Source organism: Etheostoma spectabile, chromosome 23 (assembly GCF_008692095.1).
Source record: "Etheostoma spectabile isolate EspeVRDwgs_2016 chromosome 23, UIUC_Espe_1.0, whole genome shotgun sequence".
Taxonomy (NCBI): Eukaryota; Metazoa; Chordata; class Actinopteri; order Perciformes; family Percidae; genus Etheostoma; species Etheostoma spectabile.
This window is the reverse complement of record NC_045755.1, coordinates 15,723,662-15,736,211: the sequence shown is the minus strand read 5'-3', so window position 1 is coordinate 15,736,211 and position 12,550 is coordinate 15,723,662. Positions and strand designations below refer to the sequence as shown.

The following is a 12,550-nucleotide window of genomic DNA, read 5'->3' as shown; positions in this document are numbered from 1 at the left end:
TTTTTTCGGAGCGCACGTTTCGTTTTTGCGAGAGTGATGAATAACGAATCAGAGGAAAACACTAGAAGATAACCACATCCGACCTCGCCATGGATACCAGATTGCAGTGATGCTGGGGGAACAGATGTGACTCAGTTAAGTCGGAAAAGATCAAATCCGAAAACACTGACAAGTTCTCCAGAACACCGTGATTCTGCCTTTTACGGATCAGATGCGGCAGATGTTAGTTTGCTGAGAGCAGGTTAATTGATCCTGAGTACCGAGCACACCTCCCATCACACATAGCGGAGGATGATCCCCGGGGCCCCCAGCACGACCACCATGCTCCCCGCCTCCGAGGCTGCCAAAATCTACCAGACCAACTACGTGCGCAACTCCCGAGCCATCGGCACCCTATGGGCCATCTTCACCATCCTCTTCGCCATCGTCAACGTGGTGTGCTTCATCCAGCCGTACTGGATCGGAGACGGCATGGACACCCCGCAGGCGGGCTACTTTGGTCTGTTCCACTACTGCATCGGTAACGGGCTGTCCCGGGACTTGACATGTCAGGGCAGCTTCACCGAGTTCAGCACCATCCCGTCCGGTGCGTTCAAGGCCGCCTCCTTCTTTATCGGCATGTCCATGGTGCTGGTCCTCACCTGCATCGGCTGCTTCGCTCTCTTCTTCTTCTGCAGCACTGGCACCGTGTATAAGATCTGCGGCTGGATGCAGCTCGCTGCAGGTAGGAGACTCTGGTGCTCGGACTACAGGTTGGAGTTCATAAAACACTTGTGAGTCAGAGCTCCAGTGAGATTACACGGAGATCACGTTACTATAATAAATCAACCAATTCTCTAGAAATTGTAAAAAAAATTCAGAGGGTTATTCTCATCTCCTCCACCTCATCACGTTTGGTAGCCTACCAGGTGTACTTCTGCTTCTTCAAGCCATACACTCCAATAGATACTCGTTTGAAATATGTTGAGGTTGGAGCTCAAATGAGGAAGAGTTTAATTCCGCAATCATATTATTCACTGGGAATTGGCCAATCACAGGTTTTACCCTCATCTTGGGTGTAACACTCCAATAGTTTGGCCCATTTGAATAGATTATGTATGAGCATTTCTGTAGTTACTAAAGCGCTGATAAAACATGATGTAACTGTCTGAATTGAAGGTGCAGTGATGACAGCCTTAAGGGAATTTAGCAACTCAGATTGAAACAGTAAAAAACACAATGCCAAAAAAGTTAAATAATGAAATACACAAGCATTTTTTTTTTAATCGTATCTTTCTTTTGTTGGGGATGATTTAATGATACCTGCAGGTTAGAAGTGGACTTTGAGGCCACACATACGTACATGTAAAGATTCATCTGAACAAGACAGTGACATTTATACAAATCTCCTTCCAGGTGGGGATCATCAGTAGGAACAAAAATACAAAAGAATCCCATAATTTTTAGTTTTTCATCCTAAATGTCTCTGACATTCATCAAATAATTTTAATGCAACATATGCCAAAGTAAATCTAGGTCTTTGTCTTTTGTGGTAAACCTGTAGTGAACTCAAGTCTGCCAGTTTCAAAGCTCATATTACACTCTGAATATGTATAAGTCATCAATTGTTTTTTGGGGTTTAGATTGTACGCGCCTTTCAACTAGGAGCATAAATTATAAGTACATGATTGTTTTTCTTTTAATAAGAACAGAAAAGGTCTCTCTAACATCTTCAACCCCTTCTTGCACATTCTATAAAAAAAGAAAAACAAAACAAAAGGAAATGAGAAAAGGAAATCAAAGGAGCAGGGACATGTAATGTGTGACTGGCTGAACTGCCTTTAATTATTTTTTGTCTAATTTACAGCATCCTCTCTGAAGCAGACCGAGATCTTTCAAAATAACGTTTTCAAATAACTGAGGGTGCAACTCCGCTTAATATCTCAGCTATCACAGTGCACAAGGGGAAATGTCAGCAATAACATTGTTTTCCCACAATGTCCCAAATAATTTTTGATGAGCAACCAAACAGAAGATTACTACGTTTTGTTTTATTGTATTTGGATGTACAGTATGTGTTCATTTGGATCTTATTAAGTTCCAGGCTTCTCTCACAAGAGTTCATATTTAAATCACAATAAGAACATTATATAATAGCGCACACACACACATATACTGTACACACAAACTCTGTTAAACATAATCCTCACATACAGTTCACATAGACATATACCCATTGCACACATGACAACAATGATACTCTCCAAGCCATCAATTATAATATTCAAAACACATTTCATTAAGGTAATATGTTTGTCTCGGACTATGAACGTTTGTTTTGAATGTGTAGTAGCTTTTTAAACTATTGAAATGTTCCATTGCGCTTGAATGTTGTTGAATATTCATACAGTGGACTTGCTCCTATTTTTAAACCCACGCAGATCATTCTCGCCGCCTTCTTTAATGCAATCTGTCCATATCTCTCTGAGCTGTGCTGCATAGCAATAACTGATATGACTATAAATTAGACTGTGAGAAACAACTTGAAGACTTTATGTGGATTAGAAGCTTGCAACTTGTCCGACTCTTTTGTATTTTGCTTCCGAGTAGTTTGTCTTTTGACATTTCCACATGTTAAATACATTGGTTTTTAGTTTTCTCCTTGTTATTGTGCATATTGTCAGACGTTTATTGTTTGCATTGTCCCCACTTATTTAGTGATCAATTTTTGAGCATTACAATACTCCAGTGTTGGGATGATATTGTCAGACTCACGATGGACAGTTTAAAAGAAGTATAAAAATGATTGATGTTGTCATCAGTCGGCCTGTCATTCAAATGACCTTGACATAGGGCGCACGGATAACTAAGTTAGGAGAGCGGGCGCCCATAGATAGAGGATTACTCCTTCGACCTGGGGTCCTTTGTTGTATGTTATTTCCCCCCTCTCTCTCCCCTTTCACCTCTTCAGCTGTCTTGTCAATAAAGGTCAATTAACATGCTGTTAAAAAGGAGCATTGTTAAGAGACATAACAGATTAAATCTGTACGTGAAGGACCAGTAAATTAAGCCAAAAACGGGAGATGTGATGGCATTGCCATGAGAAAATGAGTGCCATCACACCAATTTACACCCATATAACCAATAATGACTTTAAGGACATAATTTAAGGTTCCAAATTCTCACATAAATCTAATTTGTGTGTATAAATAATCTTCCAGCCTCATACTGTGCATCTTCATGGATACCTACTTGTTAAAACACAGCTTGTTCTGAAAGGGGAATTAAACATCATAATAATAACCAATAATCAAATTCAAGGAGTGTGTGCCTCTGTTTGTCTGTGTGCAAGTCCTTGTTGCACAAGCCATTGATAAGATATAGAGGATGTTAAAGCCATTGGCCAGCCATGTCGCTAGAGTGTCCAGAGTGTCTACTCAGCAGCTGCGAATTGGAGTGAAAGTACAATGATGAACTCTATCATCAGAGTCCTAATGAGCACTTTCTGGCAGTTTTCAGTCTTTTTTGTCACAGAGCCAAGCGTCTTCTTAATCCATCGATTCACATGTTGGCTTTCTCCAGTTTTTTTCCCACTATGTCAGGGGAGCAGATGTGACAGTTTGCAACATATTTAGTTGAAGAATTAAATCATCTCTGATGTTTTTTTTATGAATGTGGTTATCAATTTTGGAGTACATCTACTGAAGCACTGTACTTTTAGGTACATGCGTTTTTCATTGTATGGCTTTATACTTCTACTCTACTACATTTGAGACACAAATATTGTAGTTTTTACTTATAATCAGTAGACAATTTGAGGGGAGATGCCATTCACCTTGTTAGCAAAATGACCAAAATGCATGTCCCATGTTAACCTGCTATTTTCCCTCTCCATCTCCTAGTAGTAGAGAGAGTGCAGGGGCAGAGGGGTTGTTTAGTATATTATGTTAGTCTAGTCTGCCGGACTCATTAATCCTTTATCTGACTGAAGTTTGTGTAAGTTAGAATCTATGGCCCCCATGGCTCTGAGATATCAGTACCCTATGTATTGACAAATCCATGGCACTGTCCGTGGTGCAGAAGTAGCAAAACAAATTTATAATTGCAACTTTTTCTCTGATTCACGCCCTTCTGTCAGTTTCATCTTGGATCTATAATATTCTCTAAACCATCTAATTTTGTAAAAAAAAATACAGAACCAAAAGAGTTGTTCAGGAGCAGTTTGTTAGTCACCGGTGAACAAAACAACCCGGGTTCCCCCTGTTGAAAATGAACAATTTGCTTTCTGACTTCATCTATCTACCAGCTGTAGTTAATGGTTACATTTCAGGAGTTTCATTTTCATTGATAACCATCTTTTGATTATTTGCTTAAGTAATCGATCAACTGTTTAGTCATAAAATGTCAGAGAACACTAAAAATGTGTATCACAATTTCCATAAGCCCACAATGACACTTTCAGATTTGATTTATTGTCGACCAAAAGTCCAGAACACAAACATCTTTAGCCTAATATCAGTATTAACAATCTACTGATGTCATATAATAGGCTAATGTATCAGCCACAGGGGCCATTTTTCTTGCAAAACAAGTACTTTTGATACTTTAAGTTCATTTTGCCACTAATATTTGGACTTTTACTCAAGTAAAAACATCTTCTTTGATCATCACAGTGCTTCTTTTACTCACAGCCTCATTCAGTATCACTCTCTGTCTCATATCGTTTCTCATTTTCGCTGATGCCACTGTGAAATCTGCCATTTAAAGGTTTTCTAGGCAACTTAAATAGCCAATATCGAGGTGCTTTATCTCTCTAAGCAGTCTGAAATCCTGACGTGATTGTAAAAGAAATCCTCCCTGTCAGATGTCATTTCAGGTGGTATGAGGCTGCTGTGATGTGCTATCAAAGGCAGGCCTCCTCTCAAGTGACGGGATGTCCTGAATGTTTGATGAGCTCTGGCTTCTAGTAGATGAAGAGATTTTTTTTACAACTATAGCTAAGAATAATTATGATCACCGTAATGATGTAGCCGTTTCTTTTCTTCTTTGCAGATGTGGAAAAAAAAAACTACAGTCTGGTTTGATGGTCTGTTTTATAGTTACCACAAATCTTTTGCATAACCTTGCACAGCAGTTGGCCTGCGTACATCAGACAGAGCTGGCATCTGGCCCAAACAAAGAGACAACTTTTATGGCTTTCTGTTTTGTTCTCATCTTCACTTTTCTGCATGAACACCACCAGCTCTCCACCTGCTGAATTTCCTGACCATTCAGATGGCCACTATGGCTGTTATGGAAGCCCACCCATTGCTACTACCTTTATTTTGGAAATCCAAGTTGTTGGCTGCACACCATTCCAGCAGGAATGAAACCTATTTTTACAAGCTGCTTCATGAATTTTTAAAATTCAACCTGACAATGTGGAATCATCTACAAACTTAAACAATTTAAAATAGCATGGAAATGACATTAATCATATGTTACAGTCTTCACAGTCATACACAATAGACCCTTCAGGAGATTTCTTCATGAAAAAAAACAAATGTGCGAATAACTTTTGGAAAAACTGTCTTTCATCCCCCAGAGGCTTCCGGAATCTATGCCAAGGAGCATTGGAACTGTTTTGGAAGATTGTGTTAGCACCACTAAGACATTTTATGTTTATTTTTGCTTTAATTTCTTTTTCACTTTATAATTTCTTAGTTTTTTATTTATTTATATAAATTAAAGAGCTTTTTAAAAAGCAATATGGAGGCTGCCAAATGGATTCTTCACAGCCTAATGATCTACTTTATAATTAGCCATAAATAAGTGATTTATTTGCCATTAATGAATCCATTAGTTACCATTTATAAAGCATTGAGCAAACTAGAAAGTGCCACTAATAATGAAAAACAGGATGCACGTTGGTGCTAAATAACACGGATGGCCTCTAGAGCTGTGATGGACATCTGGATCTCAGAAACACACACACAAACATGAAGATTACCAGGGCATTAACAGCTGTTTGTTTTCTGTGGCTGTACATCCATTAAAATCCATAGAATCAGAGGTGTGTCCAATTCCTGGTTGTCTGACCAGAAGCTTCTTGTGCAATAAGCGTCTTTCCTCTCGGTGCCTTAAGTGGTCTCGCATTCGGGGCCAAAAGAAAAAAGTCCATTTTGGTTGCTGGAAGCTTATTGATCCAAACGTTGATTTCCAGAATATAAGGAAGAACTGCTCCGGGGACAGCTACATGTACCGTAGTTCAGTTGTGGGTTGAAATCTATACAATTTTTGTATGAAGAAGCAAAGCATTCAAGTAAGGCTTTAGCTTGTCTCTCCTCCCATAATTAATTAATTTAGTTGCCGTGCCAGTGTCAGCTGGAGACGTCCTCGAGTGGAAAGAAGAGCTTAGACAGGGCAACACTGTTTAAACTGTGAAACCTTCACATAAACCTGTCATAGTGAAAGAGAAGACAAAGGCTCTGTTTGCTGTATGTTTGAAGCATGACAACACCGTTTGATTAAAGAGTCCGACTGATATTATTAGACACTGTATATGCTCCCTACATCATGCAGTATTCAATTTTACACCTCTTTAGAAAGATGTCAAGTAGAACCGAGACGATCTGCTCATCACCGTCACATTGTGTGAGGGAAAGGAGAGAGAAAGGTACGCACGTATGCAGAGTGCATTATCCCAATGTGTCTGCAGAGGAGAAGGGAAGATAATTAAAACTGATACAGGTGATGTTTGAAAGCTGAAATATTCAGGTTGAAATAGGGCTTATTATTTTGTTATTATCCAATAAAAAGTATATGTATTATTCCTCTTGCCTAATATGAAGTTGGAAATCCACACATGCTTCGCAAATTACATATTATGTTCTGTTTTCCATTCTGACAAGAGATCCTATTGAAGCACCCTACCATAAACCTGTGTTCATGTGCACAAAAGCCACAACTTAATGAGTTAAGTTGTCAAAAATGAATGAGATTATTTTGACAAAATGACTAAAACTAAATGTTCCTTTCATGAAAGGTAATGTGGAATTAATGTCTTCACCTATGAAATGTAAAACGGCTATAATCAATATTTTTTATACGATCAAATGGCAATGACCTGCATTTTTGACAACCCACTCCATGTCATTTCTGGAGCTTTTGATCACGCCACGTGATCTTTATCAGCAGATGGAATTTGAACCTTATTACATGTTTTTATATATTATTTTTTACATTTAATATGTGAAATATCGGGTTTTGCCAACATCATGTAAATGTAGCACTTATACAATGTCCAACTAAGCACAAACCTTTTACATGTGAAATATTGTTTTATTCCAAAAAAAGATGCTGAAGTCACTGATCTCGACTCCTGAATATAGATGCTATGAATTCTGTACTTGTCTCTTCAAAAATAGACGATAAATAAATAAAAGCAAGAGTCTGCTGGCAGTAATTGGTTGCTGATCAAAGCTAATCTTAAAAAAAGCCAGGGCAACAATGTGAGCTCTGTGAACATTTGCAGTGTAGCTGAGATGGTCTGGATTTAAAGCAGAGAGCTAATGACATCAGCTCGTTCTTTATCCTCTCACACATAAAATGAAAGGGCCGGAAGAGTCTGAGAGGCTTTACAGTGATGTAACTTGACCACATGAGACTAAGATGCCAACATGAACACAAACACTATTAGCTAGAAGAAGCTATTAGCGGGAAAAACATATACAAAAACTCAGAGTGTTCACCTGAAGGTTTTTTAGATGGAACCCTCTGCGCTCTTTTTCTTTACTCCCTCTCTTAAGTGCTCAGCTGCATCCAAGGACTGGCCTTTAGGAAAACATTTCTTTTTTTTTTGACCTCAGAGAGGTCAGAGTGTAGAAGGATTCTGATTTTACACAAAGTCAAAAAAACGCTACAGAACCACAAAGAAAAAAGAAAGATGTTGATGCATGTAGACGGAATCAGCCAAATTAAAAGCTAGCCAAGTCAGCTGAAGCTCCTGGATCTTGAACTACAGACTAAGTATGTCTGAGGATTTAAAAAAAGTCGATCACCTCCTTTAGCCAATGAGGATTTTACAGTGACTGATCTGTCAGCCTCTTAAGTTGACACTTTCCTAACAAGGGCAAACTCCATCTGCTGAGGAAATCATCTGATACAACTGAAAGCTCCAAAACAGCTAGAAAATGAACATTGTAGTAACATTGTTTTTGCTTGAGAAAAAAAGAGGTTCAATTTTAAGCCAAATGTAATCATTTGATTCCATTTTAATTGGTTAAATAAATGTACAACTGGTGGTTCAATCCCTGTCCTTTTCACGTGTCAGTGTCACTGTCAGATGCTGAACGCCATACTCTTCCTAATGTATGTGTATATGAAAAACCTTATACCACTTACCTCTTGTAACCACATACTACCACAAAACTGTAGCTACAGAACAATCTTTTTAACAGTTGTTTTGAAATTCAATTTTTTTGTATGATATGATAACATGTTTTCCAGTTAAATTTTATGTTACATTACTATATTCTATATTAGTGTGTCAGCCCCTCCACAGATGGTTGTTCTGTGCTATGGGATGAGAAAATAAAATGCCCCTTTCACCATAAAACAGATACAGAGCTTCGTGAAATCCAGTGCACAAAACCAATACAAAGCTTGAGATGTGGCCTTTAAAGTGTACCACCCAGATGATCAGCGGTCTACTTAATACAGCTGTCACCCAGTGAGTATAAATCTAAACACACTGAGGCAATTTAAAGGAGTCCCAGAGGTGGTAAGGTGGGGTATGTGTTCTATGATGAAGAGGTGAGATTGAACATTGTGTCCAAGATGCTAAAATCCCAGCTGGACTGGAGGTCCTGATATCTGCCTGTCAACTGCTCACAAATCTGCTGCAGACGGTGGAGGAATTTGACATTAATGTGCACTAAAAACTAAGGTAAAAATGTGGTCAGTGTTACAAGCTGCGGCATTGTGCTTTCTCTAAGGATTACAAGGACTCAGCTGCAGTGCCAATATACATTTGACCATAAGAAAATGATCACATGTTCTTTGACTTTTTAATTGTTATTTATATAGACTTTTTACAGAGTACTTTACAGATCAAGACAAAGAAATGGACAAATGCACTTAAAATATGTGATAAATATGTTGTAAACAGACTATAAAGTCTAGCACGTGATCATGTTAACATTTGCTAATTAGCATTAAACACAAAGTAAAGTTGAAGGTGATAGGTGATGTAAAGGTCTTAAGGTTTGCAAACTTGTTTTCTCTCCCATCTTGTAAAAAAAAAAACCCCGCTTGATCAAGTGCCTTTGGTTTGTTATTGATGAAAAAGTCTTCCTTGGCGTCATATTTAAATGTACTTGGTCGGGATTCTTTGCAGGACACTTTTTGACACCCTGGGTCAGGATGTACGTTTAACTCACACGGAACATGAACCCCGGTCTCTTGGGAGAAAGTCCTGTGTTGTTTCACCCATCCACCACCCCAACCGTGTCCCATACAGACGCTAAAGGGTGATTTTTGCGTCTGTATCTGATGCTGAGACCCACTGACCAAGCGTCATTATTTGGTCATAATGATAAAGCCATTAGATAAAAAGTTAAGTGAGCTCCAAAATCTGTAGTCTGGTTGCCACAAATTTCTGAATAAACTTTCATGGCAATCCATCCAATAGTTATTAAGATATTTCAGTCTGGATCAAAGAGGTAGATCGACAGAGCCACCGTTAGATCGATATTGTCATCCTTAGAGCCACGGCACTGAGATAACAACAAAATACGTGATAAATATACAAAAAAATCTTGCATTATTGTCAAGGTCACATTATTTTGAGCCATTTACTGCAGCTTATTGACGAGTGATATGTCATGCTGAAGTGATGATGAGTGTGTCTTTCATTTGCTGAGGCGTGATGGACAGATAGGTCTGCAGGAGCGTCTGGAGCTCGGTCGAGGTAAAGCGAGAGTGGTCGTGAGTCACTTTAGAGTCTTAAGTGTGACTGACAGTTTTGATTGCTGAGTAGTTAGGACGTGGAATGAGCAGAGATATGGAGATTATGTGAGGCGAGGAGGAGAAGAATAAACTGTCAGGGCTGACAGATGAAAATGACTTCAACGTCCCTCGTTCTTCAAAACGCTCTGGGACTCTAATTTTACTCCACAAAATGGATACTTGTCTTTTGAGGTTAAACGGAAAAGAGATGAAGTGCATTGATAGGGGTGTAAATTTACCTGCGCAAACAAAACATAATATAATAGCTCCAAGGCATAGAGGAGGTCATGCTACTGTGTCTGTTGGCACCATATCTCAAAAATGCTTTTACAATTTTCAGCAAAAGATTAAAGCTGCAACAATCCAATTTTAAAATGAATTTGTTTAATGCCAAAGATGTGGTTGGTAGAATATTCATCCGACTGCAGTTCCCCTGAGCTCTAAGGAACATTTTAACATCTTTCAGCTCACAGCTGGTGTGAATGCAACCTAACAGTTTGAAAAACGTGAGAACATGTTGAGTTTGTGGTTGTTATGCTGTCCCCAAGTGGCCCAAAAAAATGATTGACTTTAAAAACATTTATTCCCCTCATTTGTCATTCAAGCTTTGTCATTTGTCATTCAACCACAAATTGTAGCTTAAATATTTCAATGACCCTGAGTATAAAAGTTATTTTGGTTTTTTTGACATGCCAAACAGTTCTTCTATAATATAGTCAATAATTAGGCTCTCCATATCTGTGTTCATTCCACACATTTGTGCATTGTTTAAATTTAAGTTGCTGCTACAGAAATTGAATAAATCTTAACAGTTCTATCCTATCTGTCATGTAAAATTTGGCACAATTGATCCTTGTAAACAATCTAGGGATTTATTTTCAAAAAATGATGGCCACCCATGTCCAACACTGTCTATTTTAAAGCACATTAAAAGCTTGCAAACACTTTCTATCATCAGAATAATGTGGACTTTGTGCACGTCTGTGCTCTCTGATTGCTTTCTATTTGTTTTGAATGGCTTATCTCACACTTAATTGCACTTTTATTGCACCTTTATGGAAGTTGTTTATGGGGACAAGCATCTGAGACCTCACAGGCTTCATTACCTAAGAAGCTGGTTTAATCTTCATGTTGTTACGAGAATACAGAGGGAAATCCCTCAGGATGGCTGTTATTAAAAACTGTCAGTGTTGAAACTCTAATTACACCCTCAATTTGCTTGCATGAAGCAACAACAAAGTCTAAAGAGTGATGTGTCTCAGAGGCAGCCAATAGCCTGATTTCTGCAGTATTTATACATGTTTCAGGAGATCTGCCTGGTTCTCTTATGTTTCGCTGAAGCTGGATAAAGCAACTGCAGCTTTGGAAGTCTGTTGGCATTTTCCAGGGCCGTGTTGCCCTTTAAATTGGTGGGATGATGATGGGATAGTGTCCAGTTATCACACAGACAGAGTCAGTGGTGAAGCTGATGTGGAGATAATGAGGTGTTTCCACGATGTGGATGTTCCGAAGTTATAGGATTTAATAACACTCCTAATCAGGAGCTACTTATGGAGCAGCAGGAGAGCTAACAGCAAGATATTTGGATGGAAATTAGTGTTGAATAGCTTGAGGAGAGGAAGAGGAGTGATTGGCAGCTCTGAGTTTGACATCACCGGTGTGTTGTTGAACTGTGTGTCTGTATGTATGAAAGGCAAGAGATATATTCAGTGATTGTGGTTCACACCTGCTGAGTAGCAGTATCAGTGATGCAAGCAGCAGCTGTCTATGTTGTGTTATTTTTCTCTCTGCAAAAGAAAATGTTCCCAATCTGCTGTTGCATTATCCTATTGTATTATGTATCCCTGAGAGAGCGTCACTAAATAGCTTGCCCCGCTGCACGAGGGATCAGTAACAAATCCCCCAGCAGGGGAAAGTGATAATCTCAAGGAGCATACACTCGTCCCAGAGGAGAACAACATACTCTGTTTTTTTCTGCTGCCTTTCTAAATCTTATGGGAAGCTCCAGAATAACACTAACTGACTTATTCTTCAGAATCTGTCTCTTCTGCATATCAAAGACTACAATGATGGTGGATTTTATTTTCTCAGTTGTAGAATGGTTGATAGTCATTTGTCAAAATGCCACTTCCTCGAGTTTAAATCATGTATAGGACATTGTAAACATTGTTATTTGGATTGAGAGGCTAAATTTAAATCCATCCATCCCACCATCCAAATGGTTTTGGACTAACTCCACTCAGTCAATCACAAATAGACCTGGTCCTCAAGGAATCCTCTGATTAAGTAATTGCTACAATCCTTTCAGTTAGACCAGTTTGCAGAACTTGAACCGGAAGGCCTCCATTATTCAACTCTCAAACAGTGGTACATTGACTATCTGGCTTTTTGGCTGCTATTATCATGAATGAATGCAGCTCTGTGTCATCTGCAAGCAAAATCCTAAAAGACATTGAAATCAAAATGTAGTTTGAAGCCTGTTTAAAGTGTGAAGCAATACCATAGTAATGCATCAGTACAGTAACTGCTCTTTTGTTTTTGATTTTAACAGGGATGCATTAATCATTTTTCAACATTAAATACA

At 38.7% G+C, this 12,550-nt stretch overlaps 1 protein-coding gene across 1 annotated transcript in view; it reads left to right on the top strand.

Moving 5' to 3' along the window:
- The window catches only part of lhfpl3 (LHFPL tetraspan subfamily member 3), a gene marked incomplete at its 5' end in the record, with an annotated part of 33,437 nt that continues 20,887 nt past the window's right edge, over positions 1-12,550 (top strand). Inside the window, 1 exon segment of the mRNA XM_032505556.1 lies at positions 1-724. Coding sequence (XP_032361447.1) covers positions 292-724 — 433 coding nt within the window.